Source organism: Epinephelus lanceolatus, chromosome 23 (assembly GCF_041903045.1).
Source record: "Epinephelus lanceolatus isolate andai-2023 chromosome 23, ASM4190304v1, whole genome shotgun sequence".
NCBI classification, from domain to species: Eukaryota; Metazoa; Chordata; class Actinopteri; order Perciformes; family Serranidae; genus Epinephelus; species Epinephelus lanceolatus.
In genome coordinates this window covers 813822-841223 of record NC_135756.1, presented here as the reverse complement: position 1 = coordinate 841223, position 27402 = coordinate 813822, and the positions used below count along the sequence as shown (strand labels likewise).

The window sequence follows — 27402 nt, the reverse complement described above, 5'->3', positions numbered from 1 at the left end:
AATAAATATTGGGTTCGTTTTCCACAAGCCACACATCTTACCAACATTCTGACACATTCTGGGGGGGGGGTTGAGAGAGAACAGGCTCTGATTGGAGGGAGAGCTGACCACGCCCACTTAGGAGACAGGAAGAGTAACCGTTATCTTAACATTGGATAAGCCTACAGTGGGGTATCTCCCTTATCCAATATCTCTGCCTTAACTGATGGACTTAAAGGTCCAGTGTGAAGGACTCACAGGGAGCTGCTGTCAGACACTGAGTGTGACACAGGGTTTATGGGTTCAGTGGGTAACTCTTAATGCTTTTCAGCATTTATTTATTTTAACTTATTTTAAAAGATTGGCCAAAATTAAAAACAACTTTGACACTTTGAGTAGTATGGAAGTAAAATGAAAAAGTTAAAGCATCCAAAATAAAATAAAATAGTTTGACCATCAAAAATCATCCCAACTTTATAAATGATAAATGTTACAGTGACAGTTTTTTCAGATCAAAGCAAATCACGATCAAACTAATTTATAAAAGACTCAGAGTTGGAACGTCTTAAGGCCCTGACACACCAAGCCCACAGTCAGCCGTCAACCAAAATCGGCCGTCGGTGAGCGTCTGTCGGCCTAGTTTTTGTGGTGTGTCCCGCACCGTCGGCGGCTTTTCAGCTGATTGAGCATGTTGAATCGGTGGCGGAGCTTGTTGGTGAGAGAGATCACTCTGATTGGCTGTTCAGGTTTTATTTCCTCGCCCCTGTAGAGAGTGAATCTGCCTGTAGTGACACCGGGGCTAACCGGTGCTTCCTCCTCAGGCTCCACTTCACTCAGCTGCCCCACAGACCTGCTGCTTCTTCACACTTTAACCTGAATAACAAACCGGAGCTAGCTGGGAGCGGCTAGCGGAGCGTTAGCCGCAGCATGACCGGAGGGAAGCACAGCCAGTTAGCCTCCGCTAGTCTCTGAGCTAGCCCCGGCTCTCCGTTTGGATCCAACCGGAGCACCGAGCCCTGGTTTGTTATTCAGGTTAAAGTGGGAAGAAGCAGCGGGTTTATCGGGCAGCTGAGTGAAGTGGAGCCTGCGGAGGAAACACCGGGACCGTCTGGATGTAATAGTCCGTGGAGGTGCTGCGGTGCTCGGCTGCACAGATAGGAAACCCCTCGGCTGACAGGATGTACCACTCTCTCACTCTGCTCTCTCTCACGCAGGCGCAGAACGTACGTGCTACTTGGCCGTCGGATGTAGTCCGTGTAGTGTGTTCAAATGCAACTGACACAGGGCGACGTGAGGCGACGTAGACGACGCAACAGTTGGCTTTCGTCGCCGCTAGTTCTTTGATGTGGGTTTGGTGTGTCCGCACCTTTACAAAGACGTCTGCAAATTGTTACCTTATTTTTCATATTACACCCAATGGATTATTTTTTAGAGTCAAATCAGCTGAATATATGAATCCTTGTGTTTTTGTTAACGTGTTGCGTTCACACAAACGCGATGCAAATTTTCTCGTTGCGTTACTCGCGCTAGTTTGAATGCTAGAATATTTTGTGTTGACAAATCACTCACATCAAACATGCGTGAAATCATTAAATCAATTAACTGACTTGTGCCAGTGCGTCCTTGTCATCATACGTCCACCATGCTTCTACAGTAGCCCAGAATGGACAAACTAAGCACTGGCCATAGATGGGGACATTCATGTTTTCATGTCAGCCCTTCCAGATTTTTTAAAATGCAAAACTTATCTTGGATTGACCAGGAGAAGTTTCAGCTGGTTGTCATCTGTTGTCCTCAGCACTAACCCCCCTAAAGCTGACACAGTCCTGCTTTAATAGACATTTATGTATGAATAGTTAAAAAGTCAGCACCCACAGAACTCAACTGTCTGTCTTCACAAACACATTATCTCCTGTGTTTTTTGTGCAGGTAGAATGGAAGCATGGACATAAAGTTATCAGTCACCAGTTCAGCCTCCAGAGGAAATCCTGCGTCCTGTGAAAGAGCTGAGTGTGTCTGAAACCACGAGTCCCACACACAAACACTGTGATCTGTGAAAGACTGAAAATACAACATCTACATTTTAATAAATCCAAAATATACAGAATAGCAAACCTATAAACAGGTTGCTGCTGCTGCTGCTGCTGCTGCTGCTGCTGCACGTCTGAACATGAGGAGACGACAGATGGAAATGTGCTTCATGCTATGTTATATCATACATGTATTGTGCATTGTCGCTGCTGGATAAACACTCAAAGAACATATATAAACAACACGTCATCCTGTGAGGATTTCCCTTTCCTGAACACTGCAGAGCTGCTTTGTTTTAACAACTTTAAAGAAACAAGAAAGACGTTATTGTTGTTGCATAGGAACAGACCCCACAGGGCTGTAGGCTCCATAGGAGTGTTAAAATGTGTTTGTCTTGTTGTGTTATTGGGAGCCAGAATAGAAGGAGTCATGGCTCAAAACCAGCCGCCACTGCCCGTCAACAAAAACAAAGACAACTATGGTTAAATGTGATAAGACCAAAGGACTGGACGGAGGCCATCATCAAAAATGCTCACATGTGCAGCGCACACTTCATATCAGGTTAGGGAAAAAGTATTTCCTGTTGTAGGGATGAATAAGGTTATGTGTATTAAGGGTTATCATGTCCACGTGGCAGCTGACGGTGACATCAGGAAGAAGAAGGAGCAGGTGTGAAGGTCCATGGAGCTCTGCTGTGTATCTGTGAGACAGCTGGACGTGTTTCCACATTAAGAATAATAAAATCATTAAATCAGTGTTTTGTGTTTTTGTTCCAGGAAATGAAACTGAGCATGACGTCATTATTATGTTGTAGAGGTTATTTATTTATCTCTGCACAAAACAAACAAACAGGTGTGTCACAGTCACAGCTGACTGAGCTCAGGTGGATCCTTCCTAAATGGACTGGTTCTACTGGGACAGAGAGGACTGGTTCTACTGGGAAAGAGTGGACTGGTTCTACTGGGACAGTGAGGACTGGTTCTACTGGGACAGAGAGACTGAGGGCACTGGTTTTATTTCTCTGCATCTGTTGTGGAGTTTATTTTCTACATGCGTGTCGTTGCCATGGTGATGATTTACTCTGCTGTTAAAGTGTCGGTTAATTAAAGCTGTAAAACACGCCCCCTCCTCTCTGATGTAAGCCCCTCCTCCTGCAGCTCTGCCCTCTCTCATGTGAACATGTAAATGAAAAATGGTGTCACACAGAGCTGTACGTGAACTCTGTGCACACAGCACTGGAGCTGCAGACGTTTACAGGTTTGCAGTTCAGGACACTGAACTATAACGTGACTGTAAAAGGATCACGTTTGAAACATTTAAAAATCTTAGTGGGCGGAGTTAAAAACTTGTTTTCCATCTGTCAGCCTTTCAAAATAAATCTGGAGCTGGAAAATGATTTGAATATTTAATCTAATTTCTGCACAGAGCATCAGCAGAGAGGCCGAGGGAGGGACGCAGACGGAGACACTTTGTCCTCACAGAGCTGCTGCAGCTTAATATTAGCATCATTACTGCCATCTTGTGGCTGCTGGAGGGAACTACAGCTACAGACCACACACATCACTGACAAAATAAACTTTATTATTATTATTATTATTTATTACAGGTGACAGCCAAACATTTCATCACAACCAGCTGCTCCTTCTGTATTTAGACTTTAATCACATAAACATCATGACTGGATAAAGAACGATCTTAAAGACATTTGACCTGCAGAATGATCATCTATACATCAGTCCCTCGCCCTGTGTTACCTTCGTCTCTGTGTCACGCCTCCTCAGTGGGCAAAGAATCCAAAGAAAGGCGAGCGTTCTTCATGAATTAAAGTAACTGATATTTAACAACAGTTAAACTCACTCAACTTTAAATATGTGTGGAAATAGATTGAACTCAAATCTTTAGTTTAATACAACACAGAAACATAAAAGTTTGGAGCTCACTGGATACAAAACTGATGTGTCACATGACCTTTGTGAGGAGCATTTAATTCTATCAACATTAAAACATTAAGGACACATTTTAAAGGCATTTTATTTTAATTTCATTGAACTATAAATATATTATTTTGATGAGCTGGACTGCATGAATAAGGCAAAGAGATGAACTCTGACCTTTTTCACCTCAGCACAGCTTCCTGTCAGACACAAACTGTGTGTACGACTGAACTCACTTTTAACACTAACTGTAACTCATCAGATCCACAGTGACGTACAGACACATGCATCACTGTGTGATAGGGAACGTCAGTGAGTTACAACACATTTAAACACAGTTTTATTTGGCTTGTTTCCTGCTGGAAACTCTGACCATTCAGCCCCAACACGCCACCATATGTTCAGTGCACAGTGACAGTGTTGTTTAGGGGCGCACGATAATATGTGCATGTCATCAATATCAGCCAACATGATGTTTCTTATTTCTCACAATGACTGAATGTTACACACACTGAACAGTGTTTCATGTCTCCACCTGCTGGTGGGCCGTCACCATCACAGTCTGTGTGTGTAATATGATGTTAATTCACTACAGAAGAGACTTGATGATGATCACTGACATTAGGAGGGGACAAGGGATATATAGATATCAGTTATCGGTCAAATGAGATGTTATATATCAGATATAGGCAAAAATCCCTTGTGTTGTTTATTGACATTAAAGGGATAGTGCACCCAAAAATGAAAATTCAGCCATTATCTACTCACCCATATGCCGAGGGAGGCTCAGGTGAAGTTTTAGAGTCCTCACATCACTTGCAGAGATCCAAGGGGAGAGGAGGTAGCAACACAACTCCACCTAATGGAGGCTGACGGCGCCCCAGATTCAAACTTCCAAAAACACATCATTGAAACCACAAAATATCTCCATACTGCTCGTCCGTAGTGATCCAAGTGTCCTGAAGCCCCGACATAAAAAGTTGTTTGGAAAAACCTCATTTGAACTCTGTTTTTAGCCTCATTGTAGCCTGTAGCTCTGACTGCCTCTCTGGGCACCGCGCTCACGCAACGTTTTTCCAAACAACTTTTTATGTCGGGGCTTCAGGACACTTGGATCACTACGGACGAGCAGTATGGAGATATTTTGTGGTTTCAATGATGTGTTTTTGGACGTTTGAATCTGGGGCGCCGTCAGCCTCCATTAGGTGGAGTTGTGTTGCTACCTCCTCTCCCCTTGGATCTCTGCAAGTGATGTGAGGACTCTAAAACTTCACCTGAGCCTCCCTCGGCATATGGGTGAGTAGATAATGGCTGAATTTACATTTTTGGGTGCACTATCCCTTTAAACTAATGAGATGAAAGTGATGTCATATATTTTAGTCAATGCCAGGCTCACACTGAGTTTTTGTGTCAAGTGAACATGAAGTTTTTTTGATATTTTGACAATCCTGTGCATCTGTGTATATTTTACATTATAATTCAGTGCCATGGACGGATCGGGGATCTACACTGTGTTTACAAACTGCTACACAACTCATACAGTAAAACCCAAGTCTCATTTATCCATCATGTGATCAGTACCGCATGTATTTTCATTGAAACATTACAATTTATAACACTAATGTTCAGAGCAAGGCTGCCCCAAATACTCTCTCTGGTAGGGATGAATCAATATGGATTTTTTTCCAACCGATAACTAGCTGCTTCTCATGGCCGATAACTGATAATTTCACATTTGTATTTTAAACAGAAAAGTTAATGTTCACCTGAGGGTCAGACAGGCTGAGATGATGTGAGGAAATATGTCTCTGACCGAACCAGATCAACCTGACATCACTACTGTTAACACAACAAACACAAAGAACGGTGCTTCCATGACCCACTGTGTTGGTGTGTAGACGCTGCCCTTATTGAGTCAGTGAGAGCAGTCTGGCTTCATATTATCAGCTATAATTGTAATTATGGGAGTAATGCATAATTATAAAAATGTCCCGTTATCAGCCAATAATTTATCAGCCTCATATACATAATGCATCCTTAATGTTCGGGGCTTTAAAGCTTCAAAACTTGTCGGCATTTTTCATAAACTTTGCTGTTATTGTAGTTTTGAGTCTCATGAGAGATGAGGACAAAAATATGACTTCAAGAATTTTCCTTCTTTACTGAAGCAAAAATGGCTGCTGCCGTAATCACTTCAATTATTCGTACAAAAATAGACCTGTAAGCAAATGAATACATAAAATGACTGTAGATTATTGGATTACTTTTTCTTATTTCATGGGCTATTTGGGATTTTTGGGGTAATGCAAAAATACACAAAAAACGAAGCATCTGAAAACTGATTTGCACGTTGATCATCAACCGACTGTAGAAGCCTTCAAACATTTGGGACGGTCATGTGCACGCTGAGGCACGTTACACGGCCCGACTGTACTGACACGTTTTAAATCATAATGTTCTCCCTTTTTGGATTCTTCGTTCACCGTGGAGGCGTGCCAGCAAACATTTTCTACACAAGTTCAACACGCGATTATTATTGATTTACAAACGGTCTTTCTTCAGGTGAAGTTTTCTCAAACTGACCTTCTGTCAAATATAAATATGCTGTGTTAGAAAAGATTTCAGATCCTGGAGGAGGATGATAGTTTAATGAACTCTCACAATCATCACCAGCAGTTTGAATGGTTGCAGGTCAGAGGTCAGAGGTCAGAGGTCAGGTGAGGGAGGGTTTGGGTTGATACTTCACTCTGTTGAAGTCATCGACTGTCGTTTCTACTGGAGGCGTCTTCCAGTATTCCTCCAGACCCAACGTCAGACACAGAGCGATGGCCGCCATCTGCAACACGAGCCGTGACACGTTTTATATCCAACACATTCTGAGACACACGTCATCTCTCACTCTTTATAATGTCTCAATACAATAGACGATACAAAGAAAAGACTTCACAACAACTGGACAGAGTGACTCCATCTTAAATATCTTGAAATATGTTTTCTGTAGACAAACACCACCTTCCCTTCGTCCTCCATCCCACCCTGAGGTGTGTAACTGGAAAAAAACTGTTTAACCTATCTAGACTTTTATTTAGTGTAGTGGGAATATTTAAAGTCAGAGCTCGTTTTTCCTTGACCTAAAATCTGGTAAACTCTTCCATAAGCACTTCCTACAAACCTATTAGTTTTCAGGAAAGTAAAGAATATGTAGAAACTCCGGCCCAAAGTAGGAACCATCTAGAATACTGTAAATGCTTTCTAGAAACTCAAACTCTGTGTTAGAATGTGCTAGAAATTAATCCAGAAACACGTGAACTGATCCACATTTTCATAAGCGCTTCTTAAAGGGTATAATGAACTTTCGCACAAACATATAGGCTAATGCCTACGGAAATGCATGACCTCTGGTACAAAGAAGAAACCTAATCTAGAACATTTTGAACTCTCTCAGAATCTCATAACACTTAGGTTATTGAAAACTAGCAACACTTAAGGAAACTTTTAGATACTTTTTCCTGGAAATTTTCTGAAGTTTGTAATGTTTCCAGAAAAGTAAAGAATATGTAGAAACTCTGGCCCAAAGTAGGAACCATCTAGAATACTTTAAACACTTTCTAGAAACTCAAAGTCTGTGTTAGAATGTGCTAGAAATGAATCCAGAAATATGTGAACTGATCCACATTTTCATAAGCGCTTCTGAAAGGGTATAATGAACTTTCCCACAAACATAAAATGCTTCCAGAAATGCATGACCTCTGGTACACAGTGGAAACCTAATCCAGAACATTTTGAACTCCTCCAGAAACTCTTGACACTTAGGTTACTGAAAACTCTTCAGGAAACTTTTGGATACTTTTTTCCCTGGAACATTTCTAGATGCTTGTAATGTTCCCAGAAAAGTACAGACTATGTAGAAACTCCATCTAGAATACTTTGAACACATTCTGTAAACTCAAATTCTGTGTTAGAATGTGCTGGAAATTAATCTAGAAACGCATAATCTTATCCAGAATCTTGTAAACATACCCTTAAACACTTATGAGAGGGTAAAATGAAGTTTCCCACAAACATACAATGCTTCCAGACATGCATGACCTCTGGTACACAGTGGAAACCTAATCCAGAACATTTTAAACTCCTCCAGAAACTCTTAACACTTCTGGTAATATAAACTTTTCTTGAAACTAGCAACACTTCAGGAAACTTTTAGATTCCTTTTTTCTGGGTTTTTTTAAGAGGCTTGTATTTTTTACAGAATGTGTAGAAACTCCAGCACAAAGTAGGAACCATCTAGAATCCCTGAAACACATTCTGGAAACTCAAACTTTGTGTTAGAATGTGCTAGAAATTAAACTAGAATCACGTAAGCTTATCCAGAAACACTTGTACAGTTAACTTTCCCACAAACATACAATGCTTCCAGACATGCATGGCCTCTGCTACAAACCCTGATCTAGAACATTTGAAACTCTTCCAGGGACTCATGACACTTCTCTTATATAAACCTTTGTTGAAACTAGCAACACTTCAGGAAACTTTTAGATTCATTTTTATTCTTGATTTTTTTTCAAAAGCTTGTAATGTTTCCAAAACTCTTGAGCTGTACTTAAAAATAATTTATATGTGAACTTTTATAGCATCTTGTAAACTCTTCACCAACTCATAAACAATTCTAGAAACTCTTAATCAGCTTTTCAAACTTAAACTTCTTCCAGAATATCATATAAACATCGATACAGACGTCGCTCTCCTCAGTGGTCGGTATTTTATGAGACTGTATTCAGCCAACACAAATGCTGTCGTAATTATCAGACACTTTCTTGTTTTCTATAAATGATATTTGACTTTCATTTCTTGAGTTGTTGTCATGTTTTGTAGGAAAATTCATTGATTTGGTTTTGAAACACGTCATAAATGATTTCAAATGGCTCTTATAATAAACACAGTGTTTCTACAGACGATGATCAAACATAAAAATAAAGACTGTGGCTGAGTGTTTTCTGACAGTCAGCTGATTTAAGTTTAAACTTTGTGTTAACGTCAGGAACATCCGCAGTCTGCAGTGAATATATAATATACAGCATCATACTGACGCTTTAAAGCAACAACAAGGAGACAGAACCGTTCGATCGAACAGGAAGACGGTGTGTTAACTGTACCGTGATGGTGGCGAAGGCTGAAATGATTCCTATCCGCAGTTTGATGGGGAAGCTCAGGTAGCTCTTCAGGATGGGACCACAGGGCTGCAGGTCAAAGGTCAACATTAATAAAAAAACATGTTGAAGTACATCAGGAAAACTCTCTGTTAATCCTCCACAGTGAGGTCAGAGGTCAGTGTCAGGTAAGGACAAGAATGAGGACTTATTGAAAGTCAGGTGCAGTCTGGTGAAAGCTCAAATCAACATCAGTGTTTGCAGACAGGAGCCGAACATAATGTGTCCTATGTGTGAAAACGTAAACGTGAAGTGCCGCAGTCGCAGAGAGAAGAACCATAAACTGATTAAACATTGGGAATAAAACCTGAAGCACAGGAAGAGGAAAAGAAGGAAGGAAGTGAAGAAGGAAAGGAAAGTCAGGAAGAAGTGTCAGAGGGAAGGAAGATGGAAGAGGGAAAATCGAATTTGAAGCAGAAGCAGTTAACGACCGTGAAAAAGAGAATGAACTCCTGTAGCTGAGTTACCTCAGAGTGAACCCACAGTTTATCTCTGACTTTTTGGGTCGGAGGGGAAAGGTCACCACCCACCATCACACAGGGCCCCTCTGAGCTCCAGTTACCAGGCTGAGAGCTGAGAGACGAAGAACAGGAACAAAACCTGAGCAACATCTCTGAAGAATAACCGAAACCTTAAAATATCTTGAATGGTCAGAATTCAGAAATCCTTCTAGAAGCTCAAAAACAACTATGAAAAAATGTGTCTAACTTTCAAAGTCTTCGATGAACAAACTCTACAAAAAGCTTGTTAAAGTGTCTAGAAATCATCAAATCATCAAGATGTATAATGTTTTCAAAAAATTGAGAAATTCTTCTAAATATTTCTAGAAAATAACTTGTAAAATCTACGAAAAGCTGAAAAGCTCTTTGAGTAACTTCACTACACATTAGGGAAATCCTTCTAGTAGCTCAAAACCAACTATTTCTATTTCTTATACAAACTTTTCAAGAAGCTTACAAACTCTACAAAAAGCTTTTTTAAAGTGTCAGGAAAATCATCAAGATGTATTAAGTCTTATAAAACCCGAGAAATTCTTCTAACTTTCATCATATTCTTAAAACTTTTTAAATAAATTACAAACTCTATAAGAAGCTTGCAAAGACATCTGGAAAATCATTAAAATGTAAACATTTTTCTAGAAAATTGATAAACTCAGCAATTCCTCCAGTAAGATTTTAGAGAAACTCAAACTCCACGAGGAATCTATAACTATTTTGAGAAATCTCAGAAACTCTTTTTGAATTCCAGAAATTTGTCAAGAAACTCAAAAACTCACCCTGAAATCCAGATGACTTTCTGAAACGATGCAAATAAATGCAAATAAATCTAAAAAAAAAATAAACTTCTAGAAATTCAGAAAAGCATCAATTTTAGAAAAAAATCTCAAAAACTTTTCAAGAAATCAACAAGAAACTCAAAAAAATGTCTAGAATTTGTAAAATCAAGATTTATAAATTCTAGAAACCTAAAAAAAACTTTAAAAATGTTTAAGAAAACAAAAAAACTCTTTAACAAACTTTCAACTCTTATGTAACTTTCAGAAATTCAAAAAACTTTTTGAAATTCAGAAATTCATCTAGAAGCTCAAAAACTTTTACAGAAATCCAGAAAGTCTTTCAGAAACTTAAAAAAACTCAGGCTTTCATCACTTTACAAGAAACTTCTAGAACTTCAAAAATGTTCAGTCTTCAAAAAAACTCAAAAACGTAACAAGAAGTAGTTTCTAGAAAATCATAAAATCATTAAGATTTGTAAATTCTTCCAGAATCTCTTGGAAAAATCTTGAATGATCAGTTGTTGTTTTTATCCAGAACTCTTCAGCCAGAGAACTTTGAGTTTTGCGTGTGTTGCTGTCTCACCTGTGCTGCAGGTCGGAGACGCTAGGCGTGCACAGACAGGTGTCAGGAAGTTGATTCTCCCAGTCCTCAAAACTCCTCAAACCACAACACGAGTCCTGAGAAACAGACAAGTCTTCAGTGTGATTCTGACCAGGTAGAGTCAAATCAAAGGAAGATCAGTCATCATTTTGGAACATTTAAAACTGTCTTGTTAAAAACTAAAAGCCTCAAAGCATTTATTTTATTAGCAGAGACAAAACTCTGGGCTGGTTGTTTGTGTGCGGTGTGACAGCCAATGTGACGGGTTAGGCAGACCAGATAACCTCAGATATCCTGAGTGAGGTGAGCTGGCTTCATGAGGCCTCGGGTAGTGAAATACCTAGCGCTGCTTTATGTCCCGTGTTTCTGTGTGTGTCTTACGGAGGCCTGGAGTTTGCTGAGTTCAGTCTGGATGTAACGCTCGGCTCTGTGGAGGGGAGTTACGTTCAGGAACACCTCGTCCACCGCACCGTCCATCTGCAGGACGCAGACACAAAACAGTGATGGAAAGATTGATTTGATGCACAGAGAGTTTTATAGTTTTAAGCTTTCTATATATTACATTTTGCAACAACACAATTTCTAATTGTTCAAATCAACCTACAGTCTGTGTCCAGCACCCAGATATAAAACATTTCTGCAACTGAATTATTTACGGTCGTTGACTGATGTTTAAATGTGGTTAAGAGCTAAAATATGGTCACAGGCAGCTGTGATGAACACTGCAGCCTGCAGGGGGCAGCAGGGACGTCTCAGAGCGGCTGACACTGTAATCAAAGAGGACAGAGATACAGACAGGTAGAGTCACCTGAGCTTGAACCTGAACCAGCGGTGAGGCGACAACCATCATGGCCACGAACTCCACGAATATCAGAGCAGAGAACTGCAGAGATAATGACACATTAGCTCTGCCCCCTCTGTGTGTGTGTGTGTGTGTGTGTGTGTGTGTGTCTCTCTCTCTCACCACCAGCAGCAGAGGTTTGAGGTCTAAAGATGCAGCACAGATGCCCATGATGGACAGAATCACTGTGATGGGGCCAAACACCTGCAGCACCAGTAAGCCGTCGCTACTGGACAACTGGTCGAACAGCTGGAAGACACAGAGAACAAACAAACAAACAAACAAAAACAAAAACATTTGATTTGAGACACAGATTTTTGTTTCTGTCTCTCCCCAAAGTATTTAACAGAGAACAGAAAATAGTTCAGAGCTCTGTGACTGGATGTTTCCTTGTGAAATGCACTCTGGGAGTCGGAGTTAACTTCTCATCTTTTCACAAGCTTCAACATTTTATGAAGAAAAAAAAACGCGTTTTCAAACATGCAGTAAAAATTCGAAACTGATGATTCAACCTGTGAAGTTTCATAAATTCATGATGAACAGGATTTTTTAAAGTATAAACTTTGATGCAGCAGAAGCAGAATTAATCTTTTTTATTCCAGACATTCTTCTTCCTGGTTAAAACCTGTCGCCTACATTACCCATGATGCAATTCAACCATCAACAGTGTGTTATGCTAGCAGCTAATGTAGTCTGGAGCGTTAGCCTGCGATAAACAGAATCAACTGATGGTGTAACGAGACTCTTCCTTTAATCAATAAAATAAAGTGTTTAATAAAAAGTTATTTAAAATGAATAAAAAGTTAATTAAAAGTTAATTTACTCTGATAATAAAATCAAAACTTGTGATCAAATGAATCCATGAAAATTAAACATCAGTGATTCTTCAACATAAACATATAAAAACAATCATTATATTAAAATGGGGCAAAAAACTGTGTTATTTAAAATATTTTTATTTCTATCTTTATTTTGATTATATAGATGATGTCTAATTATTGGAATATATCTAATATGTATGTATTTACTTTAATTATAACTGTACTTCTATTACAATTTCATAGGTTATCTTGAAAAATCAATCATATCTTTATTTTAATAATACAGTGAATTTTCTGATTTACTTCATTTATTTATTTTAATTATATCTTTCTTTTAACTTAGATAATTATTATTATAACATATCTAGTATAATGTTAATTAAACTTAATTAACCACTATTACAATGATTAGGATTTTTAAATTATATATACATTTTAAAATAATATTCAATATTTATTTTTAATGATATCTTTAAAATAATTGATTACAATGACCTATTATTTACAAGATATTGATTTATTTAAATAAAATTCTATCTATGAATAATCAAATAATGTGTAATTCTAGCTTTGTTTTAATTCCATAGAAAATAATTCCAATAATATATCTTATTTAAATTGTACTTTACTTTTTCATACTTTAATCATATAGGTTATGAATTAAAAAAATGAATTTCCCCTTGGGGATTTATAAAGTATATAAAATTAAAAGAAATAAAAATTGAATTAAATTATCTAATATTTATAAAAATAAAAACATTTTAATTAGGCCTACATCTTTATTTTAATTGTATAGATAACAATAATTATAATATATCTAATATTTATTTTAATTATGTTTATTCTAATCATATTGATTATTATATGTTTAGAAAATATGCAAATAATAAGTATTTTAATTTAGCTATGTGTTTAATCTTATTATAAATACAGAGATTGTGATTTATCTAATATTTATAAAATATTTATTCACATCATAATTGTGTTGGTTTTAATTGTTAAAATGTACATAATATTTATTTATCTCAATTAAATCTTAATCATGATTATGTAGATAATGTTTTAACTATACAATATGTATTAATATTCAAATATTACATTTCTTGAAATTATCTCCATTTTTATCATACAAATTATGATTTATCTAATTTTATCTTATTTATAGTATAGTTAGATTATATTTAGTATTATTTATTTATTTATTTAATCATTAAATGTTCACACTGCATCCCAAAAAATTCATAAAATAAATATCATACTGTATATGTATATAATTTATCAAAAATACTGCAATGATTTAATAAAGTTAAAAATGGACCTGTAGTGATTATATTTTTTAGTTTATTCAGTTATTTCATTGTGTTTTTCTCCCTAATTTGTAGGTAGAGATATTAAATGCTCATTAATGTATGTTCACTCAGTTTATCAGTCATTAGTTGAATCCCTCGTCTATTAAGATAATTATGTTCCTTCTGGTTTATGGAGAAAGTTGCTCCAACAACAGACCAACAGGCGGCACATGGCAGTAAAACTTTCACTTTATTTGTTGGGGTTAAACACACACACACACACACACACACACACACACACACACACACACACACAGTTACCTCGGCAACCGGCGTGTTGCCGTCAATGGAGGAGAATCCGACGCCGATCATCACCACCCCAGACACCTGCAGAGACATAATGAAGTGGGATTAAAGTGACTGAGTGTTTGTTGGGTTTCACTGACGGAGGAACTCTTTAACTGTAGCAACATTCCTGACAAACTGTTTCCCCCGAGAGACGCTCATCAGACTCCATCGGCTGCCAGCTCTGCTCTGACGTCACTCCGTCCCACAGTCACTAAAACAGCATTTCCCTCCGCTTAAAGTTTCCACAGCTCACAGCAGCAGCTTTGGGAAATAGTCTCACTCTGAATCACTTTGTGGGAACAAGATTTTATCTGCACGTCATTGGTTGTTGCAGCTACTGTAGCTTTCACTTATTTATCATCATGTGCACAACAAGGATCAGATCTCAGGCTCCCTCCAACAGCCACCATTAGATATGTATTAAAGACACAAACAAGAAGGTGAATATGAGACTTCAAATATTTTAAAAAATGTTACACTTAAAATAATAGATATAAACTGGAACGTAAACATGTAAACGTGTGAGTGATGCAGCTTATAAAAACACTGATGTGGTTAGATTTGAATCTGTTGTACACTGTCATAAACATCAAACACAATATAAATATTTGCAAAACAAAAAATACGAAAAACAGAAAAGATCCAACCTTCCTGAAAATGTGACGAGAAAAGATATAAACCCAGTAAAATACAAAGATATGGCCAACAAACCATAACAGGCTCATCGTATAACACAAACAGGCTGTTATTCAAACCAACACGTGGTCACTAACGACTGTAATCAACTCATATAAAGTAAACAACAACAACACAAGAGTCAAAACAGGAAGCAGGAAAATAGAAATCACCACAACAGGATGTTTTCAGTCTTTAACTGAGGCTGAAATCATCGGAATTAAGAATCTGTTTTGCAGCTAGTTGTAATAATATTAAAGACACATCCTGAACATTTAATAAGATAAAGTGACATATTGAGACTGTTTATCATTTCATCCTCATTGATTTTTAAAATTTCATAACGTAAAAGTGAATTAGTGGACGGAGGAGGAGGAGGAGCGGAGGGAGGGGGAGGAAGAGAAAGAGGAAGGAACACCAAGCCTAAACAAAGATTAACCACTAATTACACAACTGAGCACGTATTATTATGTAACGTTATATTTTTACACAAACACATAACAGAAACATTTTCCTTCTTAAAAGACACTCTTAAAAAATGCACAGTTTTAAAAAACAAACTGTCAGCACTTACTAGTGGACAATCTGAGTCATGGCAACATTTTCTACATGTATGCATCTTTAACATCTCTGTGCTCATTGCTGACTTGTGTCGATACTGATAACAAAAATCTAACTTTGTTTGTAAAGCATATTGGTTATTGTGTGCTTTACAGGTAAAATGAGAGTGAACAAATATAAACTGTAAAACAACTGGAGACTAATTTACACCCAAAATTGAAATGATAAAGACAAATGATATAATGATATAAACTGTACAACAATAATAATATATAACATAGAAAATAAATACAATAAATAAGATAGATTAAGGCAATAAGAATGTTTAAATGACAGAAGAATATTAAATGTGAAAATATAACAGTAGTCACAAGACATTTTAATGAAGAGCCGAGCTAAAGATTTTGAAACTTTAAAGGTTGCAACATTTTCTGCAATAAAATCCAAAATCCAAATAAAAACAGCATCAGTTTGGTCCTGTGTGTAAAGATATAAAGCAGTGTGTCATCAGCAGATGTAAAGCAGTGTGTCATCAGCAGACATAAAGCAGCGTGTCATCAGCAGATGTAAAGCAGCGTGTCGTCAGCAGACGTAAAGCAGCGTGTCGTCAGCAGATATAAAGCAGCGTGTCGTCAGCAGACGTAAAGCAGCGTGTCGTCAGCAGACGTAAAGCAGCGTGTCGTCAGCAGACGTAAAGCAGCGTGTCGTCAGCAGACGTAAAGCAGCGTGTCGTCAGCAGACGTAAAGCAGCGTGTCGTCAGCAGACGTAAAGCAGCGTGTCGTCAGCAGATGTAAAGCAGCGTGTCGTCAGCAGATATAAAGCAACGTGTCGTCAGCAGATATAAAGCAACGTGTCGTCAGCAGATATAAAGCAGCGTGTCGTCAGCAGATATAAAGCAGCGTGTCGTCAGCAGATATAAAGCAATGTGTCATCAGCAGATATGAAGCAGCGTGTCATCAGCATAATATCATCAGTAAAATATTGTATACAGACTGAAAAATTAGAGGCTCTAAAACTGATCCCTGAGGAACACCACAACTTATTTTAGATTTGTTTTTAGAAATGATTGAGATAAAGAGCTTTTTTGGAAAAGTAATTAATCAATTAAAAACTCTTTCAGATAATTCAACATCATCATCGGATCAGATTAAGTATCTCGATTTATCCTTAAAACATCAATTACTTCTGCTTCTACTACAATGTTGAAAGCCAGATTATTGTTTATGTTAAAGAAATTTTAATTAAGAGGACATTTTTTTAGTACTGAGAGGGTGCTGGTTACTTGGTGCTTCTTTGATACGCTGAGTAATAATTAAAAATATATTTATTTAAGCAGAATTTTAATGTTAATTAAATGCTCTGCTGTAGATGAATCTGTAACACTGCGTCATATTTTATAACCTAATCATGATCATCAAAAATGTTTTGTATTTTAATATTATTTGGCAACAAGCAACTAAAGTTGTCAAAACCATGTCACAGATTAATAAACATATAAGTAAGCGCACATGATGGCAACAACAACAGTGCAGAACATAAATATATTTTATCAGACAGGTTGAATATGAATCCTCCAGTCTGCTTAGCATTAACACATTTTATAATAATTGTAATTGATTCATAAAGAGTTAGTTAATATATATTTAACAAATGCTCTTCTTAGTCAGATTGAATTAATATTTAGTTACATTTTTAGCTCCAGCATTTAAATCCTCACATTTTGGATTCTGCAGAAAAGTTTTGCTGATAGTTTTTTTAAATCAATCTCAGAACAAAAAGCAGGCCTGAGTTCAACTGAACAAAATACGTTCTAAGAACATTCTTAATTTTCTCTTCTAATAAATCTCTTCTAATAAAATCCGCTCATCATCACCACATCCATCATAACCAAACACAGACATGCTGTTAGCAGCTAGCACTTAGCTGTTAGCAGTTAGTGGTTAGCTTACCAGTAGCAGCACAGTGACACAGATGGCGAGTCCTCGTAAGTAACTCCTGCAGCGAGCCATGACCGCCGTCTGTGAGAGCCGAGCTAAAATAGAAACAGAGCAAAGACCACAGCCGACTCTGTGTGTGTGTGTGTGTGTGTGTGTGTGTGTGTGTGTGTGTGTGCGTGTGTGTGTGTGATGGATGTTGTTTAAAGCTCAGGAGTGTTTGGCTGCAGGACGAAGAACATGACCAAGTTTGGAAGATCAGCTGGAGAGGAGAGGAGAGGAGACGGGAGGAGAGGAGAGGAAATGAGTAGGGGAAACAAGGAGAAAGGGAAGAGAAGGCAAGGAAGCAAGGAGAAGAAACAAGAGGAAAGGAGAGCAGAGGAGAGGAGAAGAGAGGAGGTAACAGTTGTACCTGATGATGATGATGAGAAGGAGAGACTGAGAAGTAGATATGAAGGGAAGGAAGAAAAACCCAGAGGGAAGACAGAAAGACGGATGAAAAACAAAGTGATGAAGATAAAAGATGGAAGGAGTGCAAAGGATGAAGAGGAGGAAGTGTAATCTAATGACAGTGTTGTAAAGATAAAGTGTTTCAGCGGAAGTGATGAAGATGAGGGAGACGATGTGTAATGTAATAAGGGTGCTGTATAAATAAACAGAGCAGGAACAGGTTGAAACAGTCTGACGTCATGGAGCTGCAGACTCAACACAGACGCCTCCTCATTAACTCAGTGTTTACTGGTCTCCTCCCAGTGCTGCTGATCACACACCAGCTCAGACTGGTCCTGTTTAAATCTCCTCACCTGCTCCGTCAGATCCCGTCCACACTGTCCACACAGGACACACGTGTTTATCAAAGTTACTGAGTGTGTCAACTCTCTGCACCTTCTCACTTCCTCCTCCGTCTCACAGGTCAACCTTCAGACTACACTTTGTCTGACAGCTTCCTGTCCAGTGACAACGGTGCTGAATGGTTAAAGACAACTGACTTTTATTTAAAATGAAATTAAAAAAAATGAACTTCTCAGAAAAGTCCAATGTGCGAATGGACATGGACGTGTTGATGTGTTCCTACGTGTTCTTTAAGTAACTCAAACATGAGGCGACAGAACGACATCATCTGCAAATAAAGCAGCAAAACAACCAAAATGTTTAGTTAATTAATGATTAAATTACAAGATATTAAGGTTAAATTAATAAAGATATTTTTAGTTGACAAGGTAATATAGAAGGTGTTTTTTCAGTGTCTAAGGTTTTCACTCTAAATATTTTTTATTATCTTAAACAATAACAGGGTGACACAAAACAAAAACCCACAATTAAGACAAACCTAACGACGCCACAAAGTAAGAACAAACACATATATACATATTTATAACCAAACAAACTATATTATTCAATTCAACCTTAACAACAAACAGGTATGCAGGATGCAACAGGCATCAGTTCAGGCTGTGAGACAGCACCAGTGATTATTATACAGGGAGGTAAATCAAATTTCCTTTGCTGCCCTGTTATATTGGTAACGCGTGCCCTCTAATGGCGAAATCCGCCATAACTTTACATATATCCACTTCACAAAATGACTCTTAATTGCCCCATAATCAATTAAACAAAAAATCTCCCTAACTAAACTAACAACAGGGAAACTAAAACTGTGCAGACACTTAAATCAAGATTACGGGAAAGATTGGTTACGTAATTAGCATTATTGATTGCTCCAAGACCGCATGAGTTAGCAAGAGCTAAAACTGAAACACGGCATACATTGGTCCTAAATACGAAATACAGTTAAACTTCACCCACAAAACTATGACGGGGGGTTATTCAATCTGCACTTACTTTATCATGGATGCACATGAACACAAATCAAGTCCACAGATTAATGAGGCAGAAGCTTATTATTCCTGGTCCTTTTTTACAGCCACATCAGAATGTTGGTGTTTTGTGCTTTGTGATGTGTAAAAGCATCAAAGCTTCTGGAATTTTATTTTTCATATAATTTCAGTCACACAAACTGTTGTGTTGAGTCTACGACAGAGACGATCTGTTACGCACAAGGCAAGTCTTCCTAAGACAAGCAAAGTCTGTTAGCCATCACTACAGAAAACAATGGACAGAAGAACAAACTACAGACACAGAGCAGCTGGTGAAGCTGCAGGACGTTGGGCACCTCCCCAAAACTACCACCACCAGCACAACAATGCCTCTTGGGGAAACCAGGAGGAGGAGAAACACCAGAAGTTGTGCCACATCATCAAGAAGAAGGACCAAATCAAACATCTGGAGGAGCTGCTCGAGGTCAGAGACAAGGGGTTCAGAACTATGCTGAGAAAGTCTGTGAGCTGCAAACAGAAAACTACTAGATCACATTAGCTCTCCAACGCCAGGAGAAGGAGATGGAGGCTGCCCAGCACCTCAGCAAGCAGCAGTTTGAGGAGATGGTTGCATGGTATGAGGCCGAAAAACAAACTGCATCAAAACAAACCAACCAGGTATTGAGGCAGGAGGTCGAGAGCCAGGTGTAGAGTGAGTACCAGGAGAAGGTCGCCCAGATGGAAAAACAGATCAACCAGATGGGCACTGACCTCCTGAAACTGCCAGGAGCAACACAGTCTCCTTCTGACGCTGGCGGAGGCACACCAAGAGCTGAGCAGCAAAGATGCTGCTCTCCAGAGCGAGGAAGCCTGACAGGCCAAATATGATGCTCTGAATGAGAAGATCGCAACAGACCTGGAAGAAAATACCAAGAGATGGGAGACACAGGAGACACAGTTCAACATCAAGGTCAATCTGATGGAGGAATAAATCCACCAGAGGGACGTTGAGACCCTCAGTCTCACTGAAGACAACTGTCTCGTTCAAAAACTCACAGAGACAGGACAAAACCTGACCCACAAAGATGCTGAACTCCTCCAGAGCCTCGGAAGGACAACTTCACCAAAGACGTAAAGGAAAGAGAACAGAGCTGGGAGACACAGAAGACTCAATTTAGGGTCAAGGTGAATCTCATGGAGGCAGACATCCGCCAGAAAGACACTGAGATCCTCAGTCTCTGCACTGTTAAAGAAAGTCTGACCCAGGAGCCCTCAGAGACAAGAGAGGAGCTGATCAACAAAGAGGCTGAACTCCAGAGCCAGACATCCTGGCACGAGAAATACATCGCTCTGGAGACGTTTCAAAGGACCTGGCTGAGAAGCAGAAGAGCTGGTAAACAGAAGCTGCACAGCTGATAGCCGACAAGGTTGAACTGGAGGATGTCTGTTTATACATCAACAAGAAGAGGAAACGCTTCTTGATTTTACCAAGGAGGTCGTCAGATGAAAGAGAGACACTGATGCAGGAAATGAAAAACAAAATGCACCAGAGGGATGCATCCAACAACCACCTACTTTCACCCAGAAGTCATGCCCAGGGTACTTTGGACGTCATATGTGGACGTGGAAAGTCCATGACCAAACGTGGACATGTGACGAGGTCACAGTAAGAAAGTGATGGACAGGTTGTTATGCTACCAGAACTACTGTATTGCATATTCACATACAGGTCGTTCTTTCACGCAGATTTACATCACCAAAAGTTTCTGACAGAATCACTGTGCTGCCGCCAGAGGAGCCGCTGAATGAGTTTCCTCTGAGCGGACACCGCAGGTTATTCCACCCTACTGAAGCCCCTTCTCTTATTTGAACCACTGTGGAGTCGATAATAATTTCTCTCTCAGCCATTTTTGTTGTTGCCGTGGGTAACAGTACAACATCAACATGCCAACCATTCGAGTTGTTGCGGGTATCACAGTATGAAATTTTCATATCGTGATACCCGCCACAAAAAGGCTTGTGGTTTCATTAAAAAGGTCCATATGTTAGCTTTCTTCCCGCAGCTTTCAAACACACATCAGCGTCAGGTCCTCTGCTCAGTTTCAAAATGAACTGTGATGTCGTCAGGTGACAACTGAGATGACTCCATCTGCTGAGGAATGACAGGTAATGCAGTTGAAAGCACCAGATGAAGCTAGTAAGAGGAAAGTTTGTTTTCCTGCTGTGTACCAATAAGACATCAGACTGTTCTCTATTTTATCATTTATAATATTTCATCTTTTATCATTCTGTTAATTAATATATAAAATATTGACTTATTTGTTTTATTGTCATTCCATATATTAATACTTGATAGCAGCATGTGAGAGGTGGTGTGAGAGGGGCCTGTTGAGCAGATATAATAGAATAAAATAGAAGAGAAAGGAATTCAGTGGAGTCATTAAGCTCAGAGCTGTGTTGACTTAAGACTAAAAATAACTGAAGGGGGACAGACTGACTGTCTGTGTGTGTGTGTGTGTGTGTGTGTGTGTTTCCACGTCCTATCCTTACATAGTGATAATGAAGATAAACAGTGAGGGACACTGCAGCTGCTCACCGCGCTCACGTGTGATGGAACATTTTCATCCATCTCTCTCCGTCGTTCAGAGCATGAACATCCATCAGTTCTGCTGCTCTGTGAGTCTGTTGTTAACATGTCAGCCACCAGAGGGCGCCATCCAGACCAGCTGTGGCACCCTGTTTAAACAGGTACTCCAATGACCTGCTGCAGTAGGAGTACTCATAGTTCACAGTAACAGTACTCTGTTACAGAAGAGTCCTCCTCTGAAAATGTTCCTTCAGTAAAATCTACTTAAAGTATTAAAATATCAAACTGTGGCTGTTAAACTTTCACACATGATGTCATCAGGTGATTCTGACTAAGTGAACCTTTGAGTTCTGAATGTTCACTGTTACGCTGATGATACCAAACTATATCTCAGCTCTACATCATCCACCCCGCTCCCTCCTCAGTCCATAGTCAACTGCCTACTTGAAATAAAAACCTGGATGACCACCAACTTACTCAAACTTAACAGCAAGAAAACTGAGCTCTTGGTTGTCGCTCCCAAGGCGCTACTTCAAAAGGTGGATGGCTGCTCCATCTCCCATCCCCTGAGGTTCGCAACTTGGGTATTGTCCTGGACTCCACCCTCTCCTACAAATCCAACATAAAATCTGTTGTTAAGTCTGGCTTCTTCCACTTCTTCCACCTCAAAAACATCTTCAGACTCCGGCCTTCACTCTCAGACTCTGTTGCTGAGAACCTCGTCCATGCATTTATCACCTCCCGCCTGGACCAATGGAGTCCTGTTCGGGCTCCCCAACAAAGCCTTGGCACCCTCAAACACCTACACTGGCTTCCAGTCAAGTTCCGCATCACATACAAACTCCTCTTCCTCGCCTATAAAGCTCGCCGTGACCTTGCCCCACAGTACCTGTCAGTGTGGCAGCATCAACCCTCTGGAACTCTCTCCTCATGGAGAATTGCCAGGCGCCAACACTGGACATTTTTAAATCTGCACTGAAAAGACACCTGCTCACCCTGGCTTTTGGTTGCTAGACTGTTATTTTTGTTGTTGTAAAGTGTCCTTGGGTCTCTTGAAAGGCGCTACATAAGTACTAGTAGTAGTAATACGCAACATTAAAGTTCACTGAGCACATGAGACGACTCTCACACTGGACCCTGTGGACGCTCACTGTTGGACTTTAGGTACTTGAGAGTTTTCATTCCTGTAATAAAAGAACAGTTTGGATGTATCTGGTGAAGGAAGGGAACAGAGACCTGGCATTTATCAGACACTCACTTCACCTGTGACACAGACAGGAAGTCAGACAGCTGAACTTCATCATGTGAAGCGGTGATAAAACCATTTCAACAGCAGGCTGCAGCACAGGAACACATCAGGCTCACAACAAGTTGGATAGAATTCAGCCCAACATATTTTAGAGTGTAACATCAGACCCTGACATTGGGGTGAAAAATAGAAGACAAAACCTGTATACTTAAGTAAAAGTTTGATATTTTGGGAATTAAACAAAAAAAAAAAACTTTTAATGTTAATAAAAGACAGCACCGTGCTCATTGGTTGGAAGGTGTGACCTCACAGCTCTCAGTCTACCATGTGCCACGTGCCGTGTGGGTTTCCTCCACATATTGTACACCAATAAAAAGCTCACTAAATTTGGCAAAATAAATCCACCTTTCTTGAGATGAAGTGGTCAGAAAGTTTAAGAATAAACGGACGGTAACACTACTGATATATCACTTATAGAAGAAGTCACTGACTGTGTTTTCAAAGCATTTACTTATATGTAATCAATCCTTTCTTACTGGTTCTTTTCCTGATCAAATGGCTGAAGTGGTTCCAGTCTGTAAAAAGAGTATCAAGCTGCATGTTGTATGAAATGACAGACCTGTGTCATCCCCACCTCAGCTTTCTAGAAGACTGAAAAACTATCTGTGAACAGACTTGACAATGTGGTTGAGAATATGAGTTACTGAGGGACCATCAGTTTGGGTTCAGGAGCAACCCATCAACATCTTTAGCAGTGATGGGGTTTGTAGATAATATAGTAACAGCAGTAGATGTAAGAGACGGCACACTGTGGGTGTATTTATTGATTTAGGAAAAGCCTTTGACACAACCCATCACTTTACACTTCACTTTACATGGAGCTAAAATTAATACAGAATTATGTAAAATGTTCACTGAATGTGTTTGCGTCTGTTTATGAGTGGTAAGAAATCATATTCACAGATAGCCAGAAGAGTTTTTGTGATTCAGCTCCTTTAAGCTACATTTCATTCACAGACCTGATAACTATGTGCTACTTGAAGTTTACTGTTTCAACAGTTTCTCATTACTGTTAACAGTAATGCGAAACTGTTAAAACACTGGGCTAAATGTAACAAACAGTTGAAATAGCATTAGTTAGCTCAAAGTAACAAACTGTTAACATAGTTAGCTAAAAGTAATGGACAACAGTAGAAACAGTTTGCAAACTAATGGTTGAAATAACATTAGCAAGCTTGCTAATGTTATTTCAACCATTAGTTGTTACTTTTGAGCTAACTAATGTTATTTCATCTGTTTGTTACATTTAGCCCAGTGTTTGAACAGTTTCCCATTACCGTTAGCTTGCTAAATTTATTTCAAGCATTGGTTAGCTAACAGTTTCAACTGTATCCATGACTTTTAGCTAACTAATGCTTTTTCAAGCATTGTTTAGCTAACAGTCTCAACTGTCATCCCTTAGTCCTGGACCGCTGTGTACTCAAGCATCCCAACACACATATTTCAGAGAGAGCATGTGATGAAGATGATGAAGAGCCTGGAGGCCCAGCAGCACCTGGAGCAGCAGGAACTGGAGAAAGGCAACATCTTTGAACAGACAGTCAGCAGGACCACCCAAACGCCACTTAGTTTGGTTTGCTAACGTTGCCAGCTTTTGGTTAAGCTAACGCTATGTCAACCATTAGGTGAGATGGGAACTAAGGTTTAATGTTGGAGCTGCTAAGTGGCTAATCTTTTATTTCCTAACCAGTGAGCGTCTCCTGTCTTCAGAGATGAGACGGACCCCTTGGTTGAGACCTGGGGGTCATTTCAGTGAATAACTGCTCCTCTCTGAAAGACACACACACACACACACACACGAACGTGTGTCAGGGGTCGTTACGATCGGTCGTTGCTATGGTAAATAACGTGGCCCTCTGAGAGAGTGGCTCACAGCAGGCAGCTCTTTTAATGGAGTTGAAAGCTTTTCCCCCAGAACCATGAGTCCAGTCCAGTGATCGTGGGATCTGGCACATCTGCTGGCCAGTCTCATGATGTCATTTACTGCTATGAGGTCGGTGTTTGTCAGCTTTAATTTACACAGTGTGTCTCTTCCCAACAGATTGGTCAGAGTTTGTTCTGATACTAGAGTTTGGATTTTAATTTCACCCCCTCAGTCTCTAGTCCACCGGAGCAGTCGTTGGAATTAGCTGTTGTTCCTGCTCTATTTATATATCCTCCAGATAACAGGAGGTGAGAGGTGTATTTACTGCTCACACAAGTCTGATAAAATAAATAATTAGCTGATAGATAACTAAATGAATCAACAAATAAATATAAAAAAAATAATAATAATTAACTAACAAACTAAATAAACACACAACTAAATAATAAAATAAACACATGAATAAAAAAATTCAAATAACTAACTAAATACATTAATAAACATATAACATAAATAAAAAATTGCAAATAAATAAATAGCTAACTAAATAAATTAATAAACAGATAACTAAATAAATTAACAGATGAATAACATATGAACAATTAGCAAAATAAATAAATGAATAAAAAAATGCAAATACATAAAAAAAAATTACTAGCTAAATAAATATATACCTAAACAACAATAAATTGCAAATAAATAACTAGCTCATAGATAATTTGATTAATCAACAAATAGATAATAAATTAATAATTAACTAGCAAACTAAATAAACAGATAACTAAATAAATTAACAAATGAATGATAGATAAACAACTAGCAAAACAAATGAATAAAAATGCAAATAAATAAAAAGAAATAAATAGCTAACTAAATTAATTAATAAACAGATAACTAAGTAAATAAAAAATAAAAATAAATTATTTATTAATTTTCAAACTAAATAAACAGATCACTAAATAATAAAATAAACAAATGAATAAAAAATGCAAATAAATAAATAGATGAATAAATAGCTAACTCAATGAATAACTTGTTACTTTTCAAACAGCTGTAAATATGAGATAAACAAATCCAGTGTGTGGAGACTGAGCTGAATGAAGCAGAGGACGGTGCAGTGCTGCAGGAGACCAGCAGGGGGCAGCAGAGGTTCATCAGACTGAAGCTCAGCACAGATCAACACATTACCACTGAGAGAGAAAATGACCCCCGAAAAACAGCTGACATCTAACACAGAAACATCAAGACATGAGGGTGAAACAGGAGAAACTGAGAAGAAGAAGAAGAAGAAGAAGAAGAAGAGTGGAGGTTTAATCAGCAGGACAGTAACATGAAACATCTGAAGAAGAAAACAACCTGACAGAGACACAGCTGATCCTCTCAGTGCGATTTAAAACTGATGACTGAACATCTGACTGATGACTTCTTCTGGTCTCATCCTGTCTGTGTTTGGTCCTCTCCTCTCTCCTCTCTCCTCTCTCCTCTCTCCGTCTCCTCTCTCCTCTCTCCTCTCTCCGTCTCCTCTCTCCGTCTCCTCTCCTCGTCAGACTGAATCAGGACTGATGTGGTTCTCCCTCCATCTGATCAAAGAGTTCGTCAGCAGGTCAGTGAGGAGTTCAGTCGGTCACAGGAGGTGAACGCAGCTCATTGATCAATCAGCTGATCAAACATTCACATCAGACATAAAACCTTAAAGTCCATAACTCCAGCCAATCAGAGACCAGGATCTCCTGCTGCCACAGTTTAACATATGAAGACAGAGAGCAGCCTGTTGCTTCACAGCGAGGAGGAGGAGGAGGAGGAGGAGGAGGAGGATGTGTTGTCCCTCCTCCTCTTCTTCCTCCTGCTCTTCCTCCTGCTCTTCCTCCTGCTCCAGCAGCAGCAGCAGCAGTATTAGTGAGGGTATTATTAGTCTGAGCGGACGGCTGTAATTAATGCCTGTGAGGATGAGGAAGAGGAGGGGGAGAGACGGGGCGGTTGAAGCTAAAAATACTTCCTCCTAATTTAACCGTCCGGATTTCTAATCCCGGAGACGCCTCCCTCCTCCTCCTCCTCCTCCTCCTCCTCTTGCTCTTTTATTCTGCTCATCATCGCTGGGTCAGCTGATGGTCCTCCTGCTCTTCTTCTTCTGCAGCTTTGTGAGCGTCACACAGAAGAAAACAAACAGAATAAACTCTGAACTGTGTTTGACGATTATCAGGAACATCCTTCAGTATTAGCATGCTACGCTACGCTAGTGATGTACATGACATGTGACGTTACATCAGTACCAGACGTACTTATTTAGATATCTTTTCTAACCCTAACCAGGTGCTAAAAACAAAATG

At 39.1% G+C, this 27402-nt stretch overlaps 1 protein-coding gene and 1 long non-coding RNA gene across 3 annotated transcripts in view; one reads left to right on the top strand and one right to left on the bottom strand.

The window, feature by feature from the left end:
- LOC144461786 (uncharacterized) overlaps positions 1-27402 on the top strand; it is a 213663-nt gene that overhangs the window by 132111 nt on the left and 54150 nt on the right. The gene's annotated exons all lie outside the window — the stretch shown is intronic.
- Positions 6576-18513, bottom strand: LOC117249139 (uncharacterized). Of its 2 annotated transcripts, XM_033614543.2 has the most exons (9): positions 17514-18070; positions 14301-14366; positions 11993-12118; positions 11837-11911; positions 11410-11505; positions 11011-11105; positions 9619-9724; positions 9098-9181; positions 6576-6780 (listed from the first exon to the last, which is right to left on the bottom strand). In XM_033614543.2, the coding sequence occupies exons 1-9, from the start codon at positions 17571-17573 to the stop codon at positions 6658-6660; spliced, it is 831 nt and encodes a 276-aa protein (XP_033470434.2). In that variant the 5' UTR covers positions 17574-18070; the 3' UTR covers positions 6576-6657. The 2 variants fall into 2 exon arrangements, with proteins under 2 accessions (XP_033470434.2, XP_078021425.1); XM_078165299.1 differs by having other exon boundaries at positions 11837-12118; positions 17514-18513.

Bases quoted from the DNA above. Each gene is read 5' to 3' on its own strand.
- LOC117249139 (XM_078165299.1), bottom strand. From the start codon at position 17,573: ATGGCTCGCTGCAGGAGTTACTTACGAGGACTCGCCATCTGTGTCACT. The intron at 11,506-11,836 runs GTGACTCTACCT...TGCGTCCTGCAG, and splicing joins TGGTTCAGGTTCAAGCTCAG to ATGGACGGTGCGGTGGACGA. The intron at 9,725-11,010 runs GTGAGACAGCAA...TTCGTCTCTCAG, and splicing joins GTCTCCGACCTGCAGCACAG to CTCTCAGCCTGGTAACTGGA.